Source organism: Opisthocomus hoazin, chromosome 4, assembly GCF_030867145.1.
Source record: "Opisthocomus hoazin isolate bOpiHoa1 chromosome 4, bOpiHoa1.hap1, whole genome shotgun sequence".
In the NCBI taxonomy this organism is placed as follows: Eukaryota; Metazoa; Chordata; class Aves; order Opisthocomiformes; family Opisthocomidae; genus Opisthocomus; species Opisthocomus hoazin.
In genome coordinates, this window is record NC_134417.1 from 89,025,509 (window position 1) to 89,045,912 (window position 20,404).

A 20,404-nucleotide genomic window follows, 5' to 3' on the forward strand; every position below is an offset into this window, starting at 1 on the left:
CTAACACTTCATGTACGGCGGAGCGCAAGGATAAGCCAGTAAAGCTCATACAGTGCTGCCAGCACTTGTTTAAATGTGCTTCCCCTCCAGTGGTCCATCAGTACAGAAACACTCGGCACTGCAGACTTACTGCCCAGGTCCTTAATTCCGTTCTCAAACACAAAAGGAGGAATACAAACTTGTATCCAGTCACTTGTAAGGAGTCCAATACCATTTTCAGAGCCATCAGCAACTGATGGGCAAAGCCGCGACTGGGTACATCTCCCCATGGCCCCACTGAACTCCATGTTATAAATAAATGACTCTGATTTCTAAGCAGTAGAGAGATCCAACTACTGTAAACTGCACAACTCAGCGCCAAGGTTTCTGCAGAAAGGAAGAGGAGTCTTATGGAAATTTGCACCCCACCCCACACCGCATTGTTCTCTTGAAACTCTTTCGATATCTCTTCGGCCCCGAACACAGAAAAACATCATTTGTTTTCCCACCTTCGGCAAACATTCAGGTTGGGAATCCTTACAGCCTAAACTAAGCACAGCAGTGACAGCTTTGAAGAGAAAACAGTCAGCCCGTCAACGTAACACAGGCCAGGACTGGAACGGAGGGTGAGGAATAGGGCTGGCCACGCAAAGCACGTTAGCAAGATATCTGAAGATATCTGACAAAATTGTCACCGGGTCACTGCGCTGTCTGATTCCACCAAGGAACTGCTTCACCTACAGCCTCCAGTCCACTGTGTGAGCAGCTGAGCCAGGCTTTCAGCCGCCTCCCTCAGACGGAGCCGTGCTGTACACTGCAAAGAGCTGCATCCGCCCAGCCATCGGACTCTACGCTGGAGAAAGAGAGGCAAGAAAAAAAAGAGACAAGAGAAAATGCCACTGGTCACAGATGGTATTAACAGGGGCGAGTCTCAGCTCATCTGATACTCTCCCCAACCTTTCCACTGCAAACACCAAAGCATGGAAGAGAGCTACAGCCAGAGTGTGCTGCTGCTGACTGTACGCCTAATCTCCTGCAGCCCCTACGACACCCCAGTGAGTTCAAACTAGCATATATCCCATCACACCCTTACGCAGGCAGGATTTAACCTGAAGCCCACCTTGAAAAATACAGAGACTCCACTGACACGCTGACGGTCCGAGCAGAACCTCACCAGAGAACACAAACACCCTCCAGTTGCACAAGGTGTCCAGGTGATTTGGAGAATGCCTTTGCGACCGTTTTCCCCATGGCAGTAACCACAGCAAGCTCCGAGGGCCAGCTACACAAGTCCTGCATGACCTGCTACATTTACTTAAGATGCTATTAGCATGCCCAAATTAGATTTTCAGTTTAAAACCTATTATATTTATTCGACTTCATGCCAGCATCTCTGGCTAATTTAAAGGGCACTGCAGCTATGCAGTGTTAATTCTGCGTGATGTACAGCAGGCTCATACGTCTCATTTCCAAACACAGCAATATTACTGGAGAAGGTTTAGCCTTCCCTTTCAGTCACTGTCAGTTGTCTTTATGGTATATGCAGCAATGTAAATACCATGTCGGCTGTCATCAGGCATTACCAAGGCCCGAAACGCAGCCCTGGTACAGCAGCCAAACCAGCGTTTTCCTTTCTTCCCTCCCAACCTTTATCTCTAAACTCTGTCTCAACTGTAATTGTCAGCTGTAGAGGATATTTTATTTGGCCAGGATTCCACTAAACAGAACAATCTGTCTGCATACAGTGCAGATGTTTGATAGTGCAGTGGTTATTTTAGGTAAATAAGCTTTTAAATATCAGACGTGTCCTCTCTTGAAGGCTATTATCCTTCCTTTTCAGGGACTAGCTTGATCTAATAAGTCTTTTCTGCATCTATCAGTGTGTTCAGCACACAAGATTATCCCACTGGTTAAAAATTACATTCTTTAACCAAGAGCAATGAGAACCATCCTGAGCCTTAGAATCTGGACAAATAACTATGCTCAGGCTGCCAGTCCATCAGCCTCTCAGCTGTTCAAACAACAATTTGCACCAGTGAGTCGTCCAACAGGAAAAGAGTTCATGCTCAAGACACTTCTTCCAGCGAAGTACAGATTCTGTGATCCTGTAATATCCAGGTATTTCTTTGCTATTAATACCAAGTTATTTATTAGACAGCACTTGGCATCCTCGATTGCAATTTTCACTTTAGTGAAAGGAGGGAACTTACTGTCTCGGCTTTCAACTCGCTTGGCACGCTACCTCGCAAGGTGAGAGGCAGAAGGAAGTTCACAAAGAAGTGGCCTAGGAAGTGAAGTTCTTACAGGTGAGGACACACAACACATCAAGTTTCCAAAGGACTCAGTTTCCACGGGCAGATCTTAAGGAATCACAAATCAGAGACATTTGTAGTCAATAGGTTTAAGGTTTGGAGACAGCACGAACGCCAAGCTACAGCTCTCCCGTGCCTTCACTGAGAAGCATCCTTGCAGATACAGCCTGAACGCAAGGCAAGCAGCATAAAAACAGAGCTATAGACGCTTCCTCTAAAAGAGAAGGCATTGCTCCTTCCCACTGTTGTAGGGAATCCATTAAGCAGCTGTTTCATACAGCGATGACAAGGTCACACGGAGGTTTGAGTGTTTAATAGAACATGTGCCTGTAATTCCCCCATGCGCCATTTCAAACACAAGCACTCATTAATTTGGTATAGGGATTATACAATTTGGCACCAGCTACAGCAGGGAACTGGGCTCCATGACCCTGGGAGCCCTTTCTAGCTCGGCGTCTCGGCAGAGTGAGTGACAGTAGCTTTCCATCAGTGCTCTGAAAATCGACATAATGAAATCCATCCCTGGGGATTTTGCAGGGAAGGCATCTACTCCACAACAAGAAGCATCTTCTTTATCAGTTTTTAAGCCATCAAATAACCTAACATTGTGTTGTCTGCCTGAAGCTGGAGATGGCCTGAAATGCCTGACTGCGGTTTCAGCTGCCCCACTTACCTCAACAGGTATCAGCTCTGAGCACGGCCAGCTCCTTTTCTTAAGAAAAATATTCTTTAAGTGCTCTCATCCCACAGTTATTAACTTGCTCTCTCACTTTTCAAACACTATAATTTTCCACTACTCCCTGCACCGATTTCACAGCCTCCTTTTCAGAGAGCTCAAACGAATCCTGGATCCCGAGAAAATGGACTTGCAATCCCCTGAAGACCAAAAATGAGTAAAAGCGTAACTTTGACCGAATCGAAAATGAAAATGCACCACCTGTTCAACAGTAACTATGGAGCTTTCATCCAAAGTTCAGGGAAACTTCAGTTTTACAAAACATACGTTGAATTGCCACAAAACCAAATAATCTCACACCCCGACCACGTCAATACAATCCCACAACAACTGAGTTTTAGAACATTTTGCTATTTGACAACACTCTCCCCTCTAACGAACTGCAAAATTTGTCAATTAACTCTGCTCTAAGACAAAAGGCAACTTAAATGCTTCCACACAATAAGCTCGCAGTGGGTACCATAGGACAAGCCATGTGCTCAAAAGACTCAGTCAGGTACTCAAGGCTGAAGTTTCACTCTGCAGTTTTAACTTCATTAACAATTCTGTGGATGGATGAAAAGAAAACAGAGTTTCCTCCCACACAGCTATATTAATAGCAAGGTGCTAGCAGTAAAAAGAGTAAAGTTTGTGTTTAAATTACCATTCATTCTTACACAGTGGTAAAATATTGACGAAACCCAAGGAGAATGTACTACAGTCAGAGACGATCACTGAAGTATTTCAGCTCTCACTATTCTTCTTCAATAGCTGCTCGTACCTTTTCTCCCCAGGATGAATTTACATAGGCTCGGCTCCTGCCTGAAAGAAATACCCATTTGGGAGAACGCTATAAAGTCAGTTTAGCATGAAACAGTGAAATGAAACAAACCAAGAAATCTCTCTCTCCCCTGCCCCTAACTCAGTAGCTCTCAAGACAAACTGGACAGGGCAGAAAATTGCAGTTTGGTATGAAATGAAAACCTTCTTCACATGAGCTCTTCTGTATTCCCTCAAAAATGCATTTTAATTCATCTGAGTTATGAGGTTGAAAATGTCGTTTCACAAGCATGTAGTACAAGCTGTATACAACTATGAACGATGGGAGGTGGAAGGAAGATTTGGCTAATCTGGCAAGTTGGTGAGAAAGTGAATCAGTGCTCTGAATTTACTCCACTCATGGACGAGATTCGTGAAGCCTTTAAGCCCTGACGACACCTGTCCCCTGCAGACCTCCCAGGGTGCAGAACCGAAGAGGTCTAAGAAATCCTTCCAAGATGCGTTAGATTCTGATTTGGTGGAGGCTGACAAATAAGCAAGTATTTTTTTCCACAGTGGAATTTCTCTTAATTGCAAGAAAATCTATTCTAAGCAAAAACTCTGCATGCAGTGACGCACATCAGGAAACAACGACCTTCAGGAACCGTGGGGAGTGGTGAAAGAAAGGACTTTGGGGGGAAAAAAAAAGTTGCTGGATGTTGTAGCTATTGAGTAAAAAGGAAAAATTCAGTATTTTTTTTTCCTCTACTTGGATCACCACAAATCGCCAACTGCTTGTACTATGTGACAGGACCACATAAACTGGTTAAAAACAAGGAATATGCAGGCTGTGATGATTAACATGACAACCCCACACATGAGCAGTGTTTCAAGGCAAACAATGCACCCAACCTACGGGATCAAACTTACAGCTGACAATCTCACACTAAGGTCAGTCTCTGTTTGTATTCGTGCATGAGAGGAACACGAGAAATACCGAAGCAGTATCATGGACCTAGTCAGGTACCTGTAACCCCGTTGTCATTTAGCTGTATTTACACTATTTGCTACAGTGATCTTGTCTTACTCAGACAAGTTTGATTTTGTTCTTAGTACGCGTCCCTTCATTAGCATATGCATTATTTTGCACATCAGAGGTACCATCTCCTCTCATACACCAAGAGCCATGACCTTCCAGTAAAGAGCCTAGACTGCCTGTCAGCCAGGGACCTAACCCTGCCTCCGAGACGTTCCCACACAACTGCCAGAAAGATAGATGGAGTTTGATGTTTCTTTAGAAATGTCAAGGCTGAACTCCCATAGGTGAAGTCACAGGAAACTGCAGCAACTTTTAGAGCCAAGTTCTTCATATCTGCATCTCTGTTTGATTCTAAAACAAGCTTAGACTAATAGGCTGAACTCATCTGGAAAGTCCCAAGATCCTGATATTTCAAAGATTTTGCAATGCCAAATTCCACTGCTCCAACAGCTATTCTTCTACACCCACAAAGATCTCCAGTCTGTCTCTCCCTATTAAAAGAGTTTAATAACACCAAGTTTACAAGCGCTCCATTAGCATGTCCACAGCTAAATTTACTGCTACAGAGATTTATGATGGGTATCGTGCGTTTTAAGGGAAGCCTTCCAAGAAAATTTGACCAAAATACAGTTTTTCGCAATTCACTAACATAATTAGCAATAAGAACCAGCGTTACTGCCTGTCATTTTAAAGAGCTCCAACTTTTAACAAAAGATTACTTCTCCAGACACTGACTTGGTGGGCACGCTGCTAACACTCAGATATAAAATAGATGCTGCCAAGTTTCAATAGACGAGTGTTCCGAGGAAGACTTGATTCGCTCCAAGATTTCATCAGTTGCAGCAGGAAGCAGCCTCCCAGGCGTGCATTTGTCAGCCAGCACATACACCCCTCAGGTGCGCTCAAGAGCACAGCACACCCAAATCTCCCAGCACTAGCCAAGATATCTGCATTAAACTGAAACTATTTAAACAGTATTCTTGAGAAATGAAAGTGTTAAACATTAATCAGACCGGGAACCTGGTAGTACTGGAAGCAACTACCACATAGAAACCAACCACAGGAAAGCATGAACTACTTCCACATGAAACGCCCCACTTGATATTTTCTTAATACCCCAGAATAGCTGAAAACAGCAGGAACCATCTCTGCCCTCCCCTCAAATCAGCAGGCAAGCCAGCCAGGCCGCTTCGCTAACAACGATGCATTCTTCCCAGCCAGCCTCTCTCACCACCACTTGGCTTTGTATGTCCTCATTCTGCTTCCATGCGCATTTTATCCCCCTTCCTATCAGAGAGCAAACAACAGAAACACTAAACAGACACAGGCACGCTAAACACCTTTTGCTTTCACTTCCCAGGAGGTGAAGATCGACTCAGTTTAGCCCTATTCTAGCAGAGCGATGGTATCGAAGGTCTTGGAAGACATGAGATGTGCCAAGTATTCAAAGGAAGGGTAGCCTGGATGCAGGAGTAACCTGGCTATTCAGGGTCACCCAGGAATGCACACGATTTATTTGTCTACATCCAAGCGGCTGAGAAACTGCGCTACTGAGCACCACTCACTTCAGTGCCAGGGCAGGCTAAGTGCTATGAATGACCACTAACATGTCTTGTTTTAAAAACCAATCTACATTTGCCCAAGGATAATTTTCATATAACCTTTAACATAATATAAAACAACAAACCGTTTTTTCTACCAACTTCAAGCAGAAAAAGTTTACAGACGAGCACACAAAGCAAGTCTTCAGATGAATTAACCAGCCTGAATACTGGGAATACACTGCAGGAATCAATTTTGTTTAGCTAGGCTGGGGGGGAGGAGTGGGAATCCACGAGGAAATGCTAAAACAAAACATATGGCACTAAGCCTGAAGTCTAAACACTCAATTTAGTTCTCAAGCAGTTATATTTTACAGAGTGTAACGTTTTTCTGGAATGGGTTTTAAATAGTTAGGCATATGAAACTGGCTGCAGCTAGCACGTAAGACTCACAGGTAAAAATCAAGACCACGCTTCAAAAAAGAAACCTAAAAAGTTATCCTTGGACAAGAGCCTCCCACTCCAGCCTGGTTTTTACATCCAAATACTTTGATCGTACCTGCTGAGTACTTACAGGCTGTTTTTTTCTAATGACCATGCGATTACTACCCAAGCACAACATGGGTGACCACAGACATTTTAATAAAATTTGGGGAAGCGGAAATCTTAATTCTAAGCCGTTCCTCTATACTTGCAAAAGAAGATTTCTCACACACGGGTGTGCGTACGCTCACAAGTAGAGCTTGGGAAGAACAGGGCTAGAAATCTAAATATTCAACTCCAAAAAGATCAACATGTTCACAGGCAAAGCTCAATTCCAAAGCAACGCGAAGCACAGTCATTAAAAAACCTAATCATTCAGTAAATGGTGACTTCAGTTTTCAATTTAAGCTTCATTTCTGAGGGGAGAAGAAACTCCCACCACATCTGTTCGCACAGCCCGCGTTGTCCTCATCGCTGCGAAGGAATCTGTCAGGGGAGAAAAGGGCACAGGAGCATAGCAAGGGAGCACTCCCACCGCTAATTTATCTTCTGTTTCTGGCACAGACTGTTCACAGCAAAGAGGATGCTCCTAAATCAAACAGCCACAGCCAGCACAGCTCTCCTCTTTCAAAAAAAGCAGCAAAATGAGAATGACCCAGTTCGAACCAGCTTCACTACTGCTACCAGCATTTCCAACAGGAATTGTGAGATCCGAGGGAACCCGCATGGGCAAGGATCTGATCAGCACAAGCAGCATGAGGTATAATTTTTTTTTTTTTTTCAGGTTTCAAAAGGAAGACTGCCATGATTTATATGCATTCCACGCTTGGAAGAACACCTTCACAACCACCAGCACAGAAGACATTATTCTTTTTAGATGAAAATTTAGATGTCTCCAGAGACGCTATTCACCTGCAAAGACTATTGCTACTCTGAGGGTACATTTCACAGAAACACTCATAAATTGCTTCTTCCACCCCACATCCATTTTATCCTTTTTTGAAATCAAAGTCAGGTTCTGATCCTGAGCAAGGTTCCTTGATTCAGTGCAAGAGAATTTATTTAAGCCTAAGACTACTCAGCAATTACTAACACTAACCAAGCATAATAAACACAGGCATTAATCTATACCTTTATAATGGCATGAGTCACCCCCAGTGCTGAGTAATCTTTTTTTTAGTATTAGACAGAATCAGGAGGGCAGTTTGACAGTAGAAGTTCCCTTAGCAGGTAGAAAATCTGCTCTTTCAATTCCTGCACCGAAATGGTACGGAGCCATCCACACCAAATGAAAGTCACACGTGGCTGTTTTCAGGCAAAACCAGCACAAATTAAGGAATTGGACTGCACGTGGAATTCCTTTATTCTGATGTGGAAAAATAGCTGAGCTGGTAATCTACTGAATGTTGGAACACCAAATGTAAAGAGCAACGTTTTTCATCAGGAAACAAGTTAAATCCTTTAAAAGCACCGGTGCAAGGTTCATCTCCTTCCACACCAGGATGTCTCTTTGTTCCCTGCTGAAAGACTTTTACAGCTCTACAGAAGTAGAGAGAGATCAAAAAAAGCCCTTTGAGGTTTACAGGAGAGATGAAGCAGGAGGCAAGGCAGTCCAGCTCAGTTAACACAGTGACATTTTGTCCCACAAGTCATATACGTACTAGGAAACTTACGTCACATCTCCATCCAGGACGCTGGCAGACACACCAAAGTTTGAACCAAGTAAGTGGGGGAAGGGGGATGGAAAAGTTAAAAAGAGAAACCATATGTTTGCAATACACACATTTCAGTGTACACTCCATCACACACCAGAATGCCAACACAATCTTTCAATAAGCAGGCGACACCCCGAAACTTGGTTTACAGAGCGACAGGGAAAAGATACAGAAGAAATTAAATACTTCTTTCCTGATTACTCCCCAAGTTCTGTCCGTTAACGTGAGCCGACAACACATCTCTGTGCTCCTCCTAACACTCCGAGGCTGTAGGTTGTGCCTCTCTGGCAGCAAGTTCTCCCCAGAGCAGAAGTGCATTTCCATCCCCTTTTGTTCCCGCCCCACTCTGCTCCCCAGCTACCGAGAGGCAGACAGTCCGTTTGCTCCTGTCCTTGGATACTCAAGCTCAAATCCCTGCTTAGTGCTACCAGAGCACCCCTTTGCAGGCTCCCAGAAGAAAAAAAAAGCATTTCCTACACACACACAGATCCAGTTCCCTTTCTCCTGGAAACGGGTGGCGTGTTCTCCCCCTTCCTCCCCGCACCTTTATCTCCTGCTCCTCTAAGAGGCTGAACATCATCCATCCTCCCCCCAGGGTGCATTTTCCAAAAGAGGTTTAAAGGGTTGATCCGTAAGATTACGACATCTCTTTACGGGGAGTTTGCCTCCTTCCTAAAGCACTGCTGCTCCTACTGAGCAAAGGGAGAGGACAAAGCCTCATCCCACAGAGCAACAGGGATTTCCAGAAGGATTTCCCCCCACACGCACAGCTTTAGTTCCTTCCTACTTTTAAACAATGCCAAGAATTTAATCTCTTGAAACAGCGTTTTCACAAAACTCTCCCACCCTCCTTAACAGAAAACAAGTCTCCCCGTGAGGCGGCGGTGGAAGGCCTGGGCATGGCAGCACCGCATCATTTCTAAACTTCAAATAAAGACACGCCGCGAGGATTACTCTAAAATAATTAACTCGCTTCCTACAAGCTTTTGGCCAGGAGCCTGCCCTGCCGGCTCTCGCTTTATTTCGTGCCTCCGGAGAGCGAGATGGAGCCGCTGACCTCCGCGTCACCTGTGGCACCACCTGGGACGTGTCACACCTTCGCCCTGAAGCGATACATCCCTCCAGCAGCCACCCCGAGAGAACGGCTGGGGCACCCGACACCCCAGCACGGCGGGAGGGCTTTGGTGACTGCGAGGTTTGAAGTCGGGAGTGCCAGAGGAGGGGGGAAATAAGAAGAAAAAAAGAAAAAAAATTAATAAATCATTTAATGGAGAGAGGGCTGGGGCCTCGAGCTGTGAGGACAATGAATGAAAACTCACAGCAGCAAAATCCCGGGGTCAGAGGCTGCCGGGCGGCACCGTGAAGCCATGAAGAGGGGACGCGGGGCTCCGGGACTGCCGGGAGAGGGGCCGGCATCCCCCCCCCACCCCCCCTAATGAACCGGGGTGCCCTGGAAGGGGGGAGCCCACGGCAGCGGCGGTTCGCGGCGGGACGGGCGGGCGGGGGAGCCCCGCAGCGTGGACCCCGCCATGAAGGGGGGGGGGGGCAGACCCACAGACCCCCCCCGCACTCCCGCAGACCCCACGCCACGCTTCTCCCGCGCGAGAGCGGGCAGACACCACCACCCCCCAAACCCCTCAGCGAAGGGTCCTCCCGCGCCGCCGCTCACCGATGACCTCCTGCAGCTCGTAGTCATCCTTGTTGATGGACCAGGGCAGCGCGCTGGGGTCCTCGGCCATGGCCGCGCCGCGCCCGCCCTCCCGCCGTGCCTCCGCGCCGCGAGGGGGAGCGCCACGCAGCAACGCGGGAGCGCTGAGGCGAGGCCCGGCCCGGCCGCCCCGACTCGCCGCCGAGCCCCGCGCCGACACCGGCTCCCCCGGCCCCGCCGCCTCCGCCCGCCGCTACCGCCGGCCAAACTTTGCCTCCTCCCTCCACCTGCCCATGGCCAGCGCGCCCTGACGTCACCCATGCACGCCGCCGCCGGCCTCACGCCCCGCCCGCCCGCCCGCCACGGCGGGGAGCCGCCCGCCGCCATTTTGAGAGTGGCGACCCCGCCGCCGCCGCCGCCACACCGCCCCGCCGAGGTTTGTTCGGCTGCCGCCACCGCGCTCGGGGGACGGGCTGGTACGGCGGGCTGGAGACAGCGGGCGGCGGAGCGGGGAGTCCCTAAGGAAGAGAAAGGGAAGGGCGGGGATGCCACACACAAGATGGCGGCTGCCCACACCTTCCCCTCCCTCAGGCAAGAGGCGGGAGGGGCTGCTGGCTTAAGACCACCTGTGGGCTGCGATTGGCCGTCAACTGCCAAATGCGCAGCTCCTATTGGAGGAGAGGCTGTCAGTCGAGTCTCGTCCTCCTCCAGGGCCCGTTCGCCTGTGGGGCCTCTGGTCAGGGCTGGGAGTGCAGGCCGGGAGCGGCGGGAGCGGGCGGCCTGGCCCCGCCATGAGGGGGATTCGGAGCCTGGCGGGTGGGAGGTGGCCCCGGGCGCGGCGTGCCAGCAGCCTTCTCCGAAACGCGGTAGCAGCTGGCTGGTGCCGCAGCCCTGTGGTGTGTGCCTGGTGTGCCGGCCCTGTCGGAAGCCGCCGGAGGGACGGAAGGGCAGGAAGGCATGGCGCGGCCTTGCCCCCTGTCTCCCATCTCCAGCCACATCTCCCCGACCAGCCACAGCCCTGCGGTGGGCAGGTGTGGAGCCCGGCCCAGGCACTTCGGAGATCCACATTCCGCATTTAAAAATAAATCCTGGGTTATGATGGGTATGGAGGGATCAGGAGGTCTGGTTTTCGCCTCGCCGCCTCCCAGGGTGAGCAGTTCTCCGGTTTCCCAGCTGCCGGATGCTTCTGCTTGCTCCACACTGCGATTTCAACATGGGTGGATATGGCCCAACGCCCTTATGGTATGGTTCATGGCCCACGAGCCGGAGCTTTGCTGATCTGGATACGTCCAGAAGTACATCTGGTGGTCAGTGGAGGAAAAAAGTCAGACTAAAAGAGTGAGGAATGTGAGGCTAACTGGTACCATGAAGGCTGCTGTCTATCTATTTAGATTTAAAGTGCTTGCAGTCCGGGGATCTACTTTTTTTCGACATAAAATAGATAAAACGATGCGTCTCTCACTATCACCAGGCCTGATAATAACGATCAGGAGAATTGATTGGGAATTCCTGTATCAGGTTTCATTCTTGTTTGCTGGTCACTGTTCTTCTTGTAGCTTGACGTCAGGCACTACTGTGAGTCAAAGAACATCAGTTACACATATTTTTAGTTTATTAGGACAAATTCCTGAGATGCCTCTAATGAACTAGGCTTTGTAGAGGGCCACTGTACCTGGCCAAATGCGTGGTCTGACTCCAGTGTTTTCCCTTGTGCTACCTAACGCAGGACACTAACTCACAGAATCACAGAATGGTAGGGGTTGGAAGGGACCTCTGTGGGTCATCTAGTCCAACACCCCTGCCAAAGCAGGGTCACCTACAGCAGGCTGCTTCTGACAGGCTCCTTCCTTCTACTCCTGCTTTGTCCTACAGAAGCAAGAGGCTCACACTCCCATCTCGCTTGCTGCTGTGCAGGCGCTCAGCAACGATCTTCTGTCTGCAAGGCAGAGCTTCCAGCTGAAAAGCTGTTTGTGTTTCCTACTTGTCTGTGTTAAACATTTCTCTGCTGAGCAATTTTTAATATTTGGTAAATACGCTTTAATTACCGCCCAGACTGTCTCTGTGATCTTTTAACCATGTTATAAAAGGAGTTTATGTAGCAATTAAAAACAGGTTTTACCCCAGAGCGTGTACTCGGGTGGCCAGTGTCATATTTCTGATAGCTAACAGCATGTTAAAACTGGATCTGAGCCAGGCACCAACAAAAAAGGAGACTTATATATTCCTAATTTTGCCACAATGTTTTTAAAGTCAGAACCATATTTTGAATTCTCTTCTTTTGGGCTGAAAATCCTCCCCCTAAAGCCAATGCTAAAACTCTATTTTTAGATCAATGGGGCTGGATTAAGTCCACAATGAACCATGTTCTTTAAGAATTAGCACAGACTTTGATCGAAATTAAAATTTAAAATGTGCACTGATGAGACCACTGGTGGCCACGTGAGCATACACAGATGAATGAAGTATTTTATCTTTCCAGCTCTGCAGTGAAAAATACATTTCCACATTTTTAACCCAAAATCTCTCATCTACATAGAATCCAGGTCCCACAAATTTTGTGTTATTTTTTAAATGAACTCAGCATTTTGGGTCCCTCAAAAGTCAGGCATTCCTGTTGCATTCATTCATTCAGCGGGCTGTTTCAACTCAGGTCCTGTGAGGGATGAAAAGATGGAGCTGGCTTCCACGAAGATCTTAATCCTTAGCCCACTTCAGATCTCCAAGCAGCACCTTCTCCTGTTCCATCGTTAATATTCTGCTATTCTGCTTTTCCTGATTTGCTTTATTTTGTCTGTCTCATGTAGGTTGTAAGCTCTTCAGGGCAGAAGCAATATCTCTGTTTATAAAAGAGCCTATGTAGTGGTGCTGCTGAATGGAGTGGTTTGTTGTAGTAACAAGAAATTGTAGTAGAAATCTGAAGTGGAAAAGCAGTTTCCTGGTGTATCCACCTCTCCTCCGGACCAGGCTTTAGGGGAGACTGAGAAGTGGAAAAACTCCAGACGTTTTTCAGGTAGGAAGGCTGCTCGGAGCTGGCTTTCCTGTATTTTTTGACTTCCAGTAAAACACCACGGTGATGAGAGCAGGCAGTGCCCTCCTCCCATTGATTCTGCTGCAGAGTAACAGCTTTCTTCTGACACCTGCATTTCGCTGACGTCCCTGGGGCTCATGTACCCCGTCGACTGGCTGGGAGCTTTCACACACAACAGGCACACAACGCACGCATTCGCACAAAAGGGTCACCTGCTCGTAAGGCACATGGTTTCCTGCCTTTGTGGGCCAATTACGTATTGTTTCAATGAAACTTACTGGCACTATCCAGCTCTTTGCCTCCCCCCCCATTCATGTAATATTGGCTATCTTAAAACTGATGTTTAATGCATAGATTGGTGATTCTAATACTCAGCTCACAGATGTTACTAGCTTTAGTACCTGTAGAGGATCCTTGATGGTTGATGTATTTTATCATCATCACAAGTGTGAACATAAACTAGCTTCATTTATACTTGGGCTATAGAAAACTAGCCTAAACTCTAGTTTGCTTACCAAGGCACTACAGATTTTATCTTACTGTTCATGTAGGCTCTCAGATATATAATTTTCTTCTTACAGCTCAAGTCAAATTTGCTCTTTCAGAACAGCCGCGCAGAGGCATTTGCTGTCACAGTTCAGCAGTGTTTGGGGCCACGGCATTTGTTGCCTTGTTTCTAGTTAAAGGCTTTTATTAAAAAGCATCATAAACCGCTGTTTGTAAGCGACTGGGCATTAGCTACCGTGATTCTTGCGAACAGCAGCAGTTAATGTGCTTATTGAACGGCTTGGTACGGGCATGGTTTGCTAAAGCGAGGGGGAGCCCAACAATGCCTGTCTTACTGTGTTCAGAATGGGGCAAGTGTGCGTTGGCAAGCCAAATGCCTGACCTTGTGTCGCTACAAAATTTGCCCGCTATTCTTTCTTCATGGAAACACTTCCAGGTTTATTGAAAGGCCCTTACCCTGTCAAACAGCAGCTGATTTTTTGACAAAGTACAAGGGAGTTACCAGCCTACGGAGGCAGGCACTGCACTTTATCTCCAGGGGTTTCCCCTGGCAGCTTGGCTTTGAGTTTTGAGAAATAAGGCAAGGACCATGCAGTGGAGGAAGGAGCAGTGATTTAAAACCCTCCAGCTGGAGCAAGTTTTCATAACAGTTGTTTTCAAAACACCAGCCAAACGCCGGTCTAAACCACACCAGCAGGTTTTCCTAGGTGACCCTGTGTGCTACCACGTATCTCCGCCCCGTCATTGAGTGCCAGCGTGCGATGTCATTTTAAATTCACCTTTGAGGTCACTTTGAAGTCAAGAAGCTGAAGGCCTGGTTTTAACAGGTGAATTCTGGTTCTCACAGTATGTTTACTGAAAACAGCTTTCGCTTTGCAAACACACTTCTTATCCCATCACCGCTGCCTCTCAACAGAAATGCTGAGCTCTTTTCTTACTTCCTCACTGAAAATATCCCCCAGATTTTAAGCTCCAGGAAACGAAAGCGAAAAGCTTATGACCAAGACAGGATTTTTTCTTCTTAGTCTTCTAAGTTTACGATTTCTTAGCGTAAAAACTGAAAGCCGGTTAACCCTCTCTGTAACAAATCACAGCTTGCTGCCTCCTTCCGATCTAATATAGAATCGATGCTAGGTTTAAGAAATAATTATAGGATCTTGATTGCCACATACCTGAGCCACAGTTTAATAATCAGCTCTTGCTCTGCTCTCAATAATGCTTCCTTCATACTGCTTTGTCTTTAAAGAGGCTCATGAAAGACACTTCACAAGCCCATACCTCTTTTCACCCTGGGAATGGCACAGCTTCTAAGGACAGAAAGGTTTTCCCACTGGCCTTTTCTGTGGAGGGTAAATCTCGATCATAAAACATTTTCTAAGCAGCTGAGCAGGATGGGGGGGGGGAAGTTTTGAGAATGTGTTTCAGGGCTTTTCCCTCTTTGTTGAAAGTGCAAAATAAGCCTGATGCAGGCATCCAGACCCTGACAGACAAGCGGGTACACCTGGCCTGACTCCTCTTTTGCAGTTGATGAAGGGTGGGCAAGGACTGTTGCGTCTATTACGTAAACCTTTGTGTGTGTATTTAAGACTGTTTCAGATATTTTCTTATTGAACAAAACTCTTCCAGAAAAATACTTCGTCTGGACATAGCTGCTGACAGAATTCAGCTTCGGAATGCCAGAGAAGATCCCCTCCTTGCCGCCTGCTGTTGCAGCAGAGAGGCCCCGAGTGTCTCTGGGTACTTAAATCTCCTTCTGAGGGCTGGCCACGGCAGGACTGAGCACAGAAAGCAGCTTCTGGAGCAGACGCTGCTGCTCTCAGGTGATGCAGCATGGACGCTGTCAGCTGGGAGCCCTTGGACCCAATTTACAGCTTGCAAACTTTGGAAGAAGAAACAAAAAACAAAAAACAAAACATCTTTTGTGACATAACAACGAAGCAAGATAAATTCGCTTAAAAGGCGGTGAGAAGAGAAACCCTAGGAACAGAAAGATAGGATTGAATAAGATTTCATTCGCTTCTTGTCATCTGGGAATAAGATTTGTGAGGGAATATTGTTCTTATCCTTATAAACAGCCAACATCTTCTCGAACCCAACTAAGCTGAGGCCAGGCAAGGTTTGTGGTTCACATCAGCAGATTCTAATGACATGAGTTTACAATAAAAGTCAGTGTAACAGTGACTCATAGCTTATTACTATGGAGATAGGAATGTAAAGAGATCTCATCTGAAAGAAAATCTATTTAGATAGTTCACATCCTTTCCTCCCTACTCATGAATTCCTGTGCCATTGACTGCCAGCTGCTAAAAATAGGATCCTTTTTGTGTATCTAAAGCAAAGGAAAACCACGAATCAGAGAGACAGTAGGAGGGGACCAAGGTCCTTACACACAGAGCCTTCAGGAGATATTTGTAATGAAAGCCCTCTGAGAGTGCAGGAATGTTTTCAAAGGATGGGAGCAATCTAAGCCTAAGAAGATATTTTGCACTAAGAAGGAGAAGAGTTAATGAATAGCACCGGCTCCCAGTTTTGATATGTTGCACCATGGGGATGGGAAGATTCATCTTTCTATCAGATATAGGACCAAGCTGCAGTTTCGTCTTGGAGAAGCTGTCCCATTTCAGCAGCAGGAGAGGAAGCTTCAGGGAACAGCCCAGGAGCAGCCCTGTGGGCTGACAAGGAGCCAGAGAGGAGCCACGAGAGGGGACTCACCAGGAGGCACTTGAAGTCATACAAATCTCTTCAGGACAGCAGTAGGAAAGGGGAACTGGGAAGACACGAGTAAGTTATCTGCAAATTAAATAGATTACCACCACCCCCCCTTTGGGGAAAAAAAAATGCATGGCACCTCAGAAACAAACTGCTGAAGTGTGAAATCATGCGGCAGGGAAAGCTGTCGCAGAGAATCAGAAATTGATTTAATAGAGAAAAATTGACAGCTGCATGATTTGTGCAGATTGCTAGCTGAGAGAGAGAGATATCCACAGCTCCTAAGGGCTTAGCTGCGGGCACCGTCTGGTGAAAGGCGCGGAAAGCAAAATTTCATCGCCGGGAATTCTACGTGTATGGAATACTTCCTCTTCAATACCAAACAATTAAAATCGATGACAGGATTCTAGGTAACAAAAGAAAATGACTGATCAATATGCATGTCTTGGAGCTGAAGAAAAACCCGTCTGCCGAGAGCAGCATGCTGATGAGGCGAGATTTCTGAGAGCTCAGACAGAAAACCTTAAAAGCTTCCATTCCTCATGCTCAGTAGGACAATGCAGCGAAGCAGATGCCAGGTGCAGTGCTAGGAGAGGTTAAGTCACCAAGGAGGCTAAAGAATAACTGTTAGGGAAAACAGGGAATATTCATTTTTAGACTAAATAGCTGTAGAGTAAAAAAACTGTGATTCTTCTCTTCTTTGCCTTTCTTTCTAAAGATCTCAAAAGTTCTTTACTGATACTGAAAAATTACATTCTCTGAATACCCATGTGAGGTTTTGGAGATGCTGAGACAGTGACATTTTAAGGCCAACGTCCATTTTAGTCCCCCGCTCAAAGCACTTTAAATCTCATTTCCATGTATGTTTCAGTTGGGGGTGTCTGCCAAGTGCTGCCGAAAACCAAACACTAAATCTTCCACGATTCAGTAGTTTTAAATCAGTCACCCAGATTTCTGAACGCTTTTGAAGACGTCGCTGTAAAGCAGTCCGCAGGGTCCACCATGGCTCTGGCAGGACAGGGAATGGCACGTGGACCTTCAGGGTTGCTTACCCAGTTTTCCGCTCCTGAATGGTGTTTTTTGTTTCTGAGGCAACAGATGGCAAACTGGCACACAAGCAGTTAAGCACCTTAGGACTTGCGGCTCCTACATTTGCGGCTGACACAAACAGAAGGCGAACATAGCTGCAGATTAGAGCCAGAAAAATGCTGCAGAAACTTTGTGAAAGTTCACTTCATCGTAACCCCTACATTTGCCTGAACATATTTCCCGTGAGTCCAACTTTAGCACCCTAAACAGCAGATGAGGACCTGTTTCATCGCCTCATGACTTTGATTCCATTAACAAACCAGACAAGAGCCCATGCGTTCTCACTGGGCTTGCAGCAAGGGTTCTCCTCTTCCTGGTCCTGCGCGGTCTCGCCGTCTGCCTCCTCCGCAGAGCCCTCCTGCTCCCTCGACGCAGCAGAACGAGCAGCCATCGGCCTTAGGAGCCAGCAGGACCCGCTGGTCCTTTCCCTGCAGGCTGGCTCCCAGCCTGGCACGCTGCTTTGCTCTTTCCCCACGTGAATGTAGGTAGAGCTGAGAGCTGTTACGAAGTCTGTCTGGTCCGGGGAGGGTCTGGATGCTTGGCTGTTGAGGAAAACCTGGCACGTTCCTCCCAGCGCCTCTGTGCTTCCAGCCATCTGTCACCTGCCTCTCACCCGGGGCGGGATTCTGCGTTTGCTGGGAAGGGGAGGCTTGAAAGCACAGCCTGGAGCAACCGTGCTGTCCCCAGGCTCAGTCCCAGGCACCGCGCTCGGCTGTCCCCACTCTGCCAGGCAGCGGGAAGGCGGTCGTGAGACAGGAGGAGGGAAAATGTTCCGAGCAACCCTTTGTAAAGAGACATAGTAAGTGCTCCACAGCCCACGCAGACCGCATTGATTCCCTCCTTCCAGTCCAGCCCCATCAAAAACCCAACCTAAGCAAGCCTAGGAATTGGGGAAACTGGAATTGAACCCCCTCCAGTGACTGCCAGCCAGGAGAAGCCCGAGGTGCAGCTGATGAAAAGTCCATGCTCTGAAGGGATGCATCGGGACAGCCCTTCCCAGCTGCTGGTGCACCATGACAGGCCTTGGTGGAAACCCTCATATCCAGCTGAGCTGGAATAACAACCCAATGCATCAGTACAGGCTCGGGGCTGACCTGCTGGAGAGCAGCTCTGTGGAGAGGGACCTGGGTGTGCTGGTGGACGACAGGTTGACCATGAGCCACCAGTGTGCCCTGGCTGCCAAGAAAGCCAGTGGTGTCCCGGGGTGCATTAGGAGGAGTGTGGCCAGCAGATCAAGGGAGGTTCTCCTCCCCCTCTACTCTGTGCTGGTGAGGCCCCAGCTGGAGTACTCTGTCCAGTTCTGGGCACCACAGTTCAAGAAAGATGAGGAGCTACTGGAGAGAGTCCAGCGGAGGGCTACGAGGATGGTGAGGGGACTGGAGCATCTCTCCTACGAGGAAAGGCTGAGAGAGCTGGGCTTGTTCAGCCTGAAGAAGAGAAGGCTGTGAGGGGACCTAATATATGCTTATAAATATCTCAAGGGTGGGTGTCAGGAGGATAGAGCCAGACTCTTTCAGTGGTGCCCAGCAACAGGACAAGGGACAACGGGCACAAACTGAAGCATAGGAAGTTCCGTCTGAACATGAGGAAGAACTTCTTCTCTCTGAGGGTGATGGAGCCCTGGCACAGGCTGCCCAGGGAGGTTGTGGAGTCTCCTTCTCTGGAGATATTCAAGACCTGCCTGGATGAGGTCCTGTACAACCTGCTGTAGGTGACCCTGCTTCGGCAGGGGGGTTAGACTAGATGACCCACAGAGGTCCCTTCCAACCCCAAACATTCTGTGATTCTGTGATAAACCGCTGTCCGGTGGGCACGGACAGCCCCAACCTCGGCCACTGCACGAGCAGCTTTACCAGCAGGAACGGGAGGAGGGAAAGGCGCCTCGCTAAGCCAGGCTCTGCTGCAGGAACAGAAAACGCATTGTTTGTACATCAGACTTTGGAACAGCTTAACACTTAAATACACCTTCAATTAATTACAGCTTTGCAGAGCAGCACAGCTCCGGCGTGGATACAACAATATCCATTCTCCTGACCGCAGATTTTGCTACTAAATAAACAAGTTTTCTGGGCTGGGCTTGATAGTGCTTATCAGGAAGCTGGGTCGGGTTCAAAGTCATCTCAAAATCCTGGTGGGGATCAGCTGAACCAAAAATGGTTATAACATAGCACCCGGAGAAAATTAGAGAAATGTTTGTACACAGTGCATGTCTAGTTGTTTAGGAAAACCCCAACAGGTCTGACAGAGGTGCTTTTTAATAAGCTCTACTAGCATGCTTGCCGCTAGTGTGAACCTTCTAGGTTTTGTTTCTTTTCATTGCCTAATTAAAATATGTTTCCAGGATGCTCAAACATTTTCCCAGCCATTTTTTATGCATACATTTTCTTCCCTATGCTGATTTTTTACTAGTGAACGTGCCCTCTGGACCAAGCAGTGCCTTGATCATGGTAAAGCAACTCTTTTCACGTCAGAACAGAATCTGATCTGTCAAATGGCAGCACTTCATCTCTCACCCTCCATTTCTGAAGCTTAGAACACTTTGCAGCCGTTACTGAATTTCAACAGGTAAATGCTCTCCTCCAGTAAACAAGGAAACGGTGCCGACGTTCCTGTGTCGAAGTGAAACAGAGGACTGGGAATACTTCTTCAGCACAAGAAGAGTGACAGACAGAAAGAGCTACCGCAGCCGAACCCCCTGACTCCACCTGAGTCTGAGCTCCTGCCAAATACAGACAGAAATCATTAACTGCTTGGAACCAGGCAAACAGGCGGGTGGTGCAAAGCCACACTGAAAGCGATAGGATGCCAGCGCTTCTGGGAGCGGGAGTCTCCCGGGAGGCTGCTCTCATCAGCCACTTCCATCTAGAATAATATATTCAG

At 47.7% G+C, this 20,404-nt stretch overlaps 1 protein-coding gene across 1 annotated transcript in view; it reads right to left on the reverse strand.

Moving 5' to 3' along the window:
* The window catches only part of OXSR1 (oxidative stress responsive kinase 1), a 93,213-nt gene extending 82,834 nt beyond the window's left edge, over positions 1 to 10,379 (reverse strand). The window contains exon 1 of the mRNA XM_075419836.1: positions 10,213 to 10,379. Within this exon, the coding sequence (XP_075275951.1) occupies positions 10,213 to 10,282 (70 nt within the window). The 5' untranslated portion in view covers positions 10,283 to 10,379. The remainder of the gene's footprint in view (positions 1 to 10,212) is intronic.
* Positions 10,380 to 20,404: the final 10,025 nt, after the last annotated feature.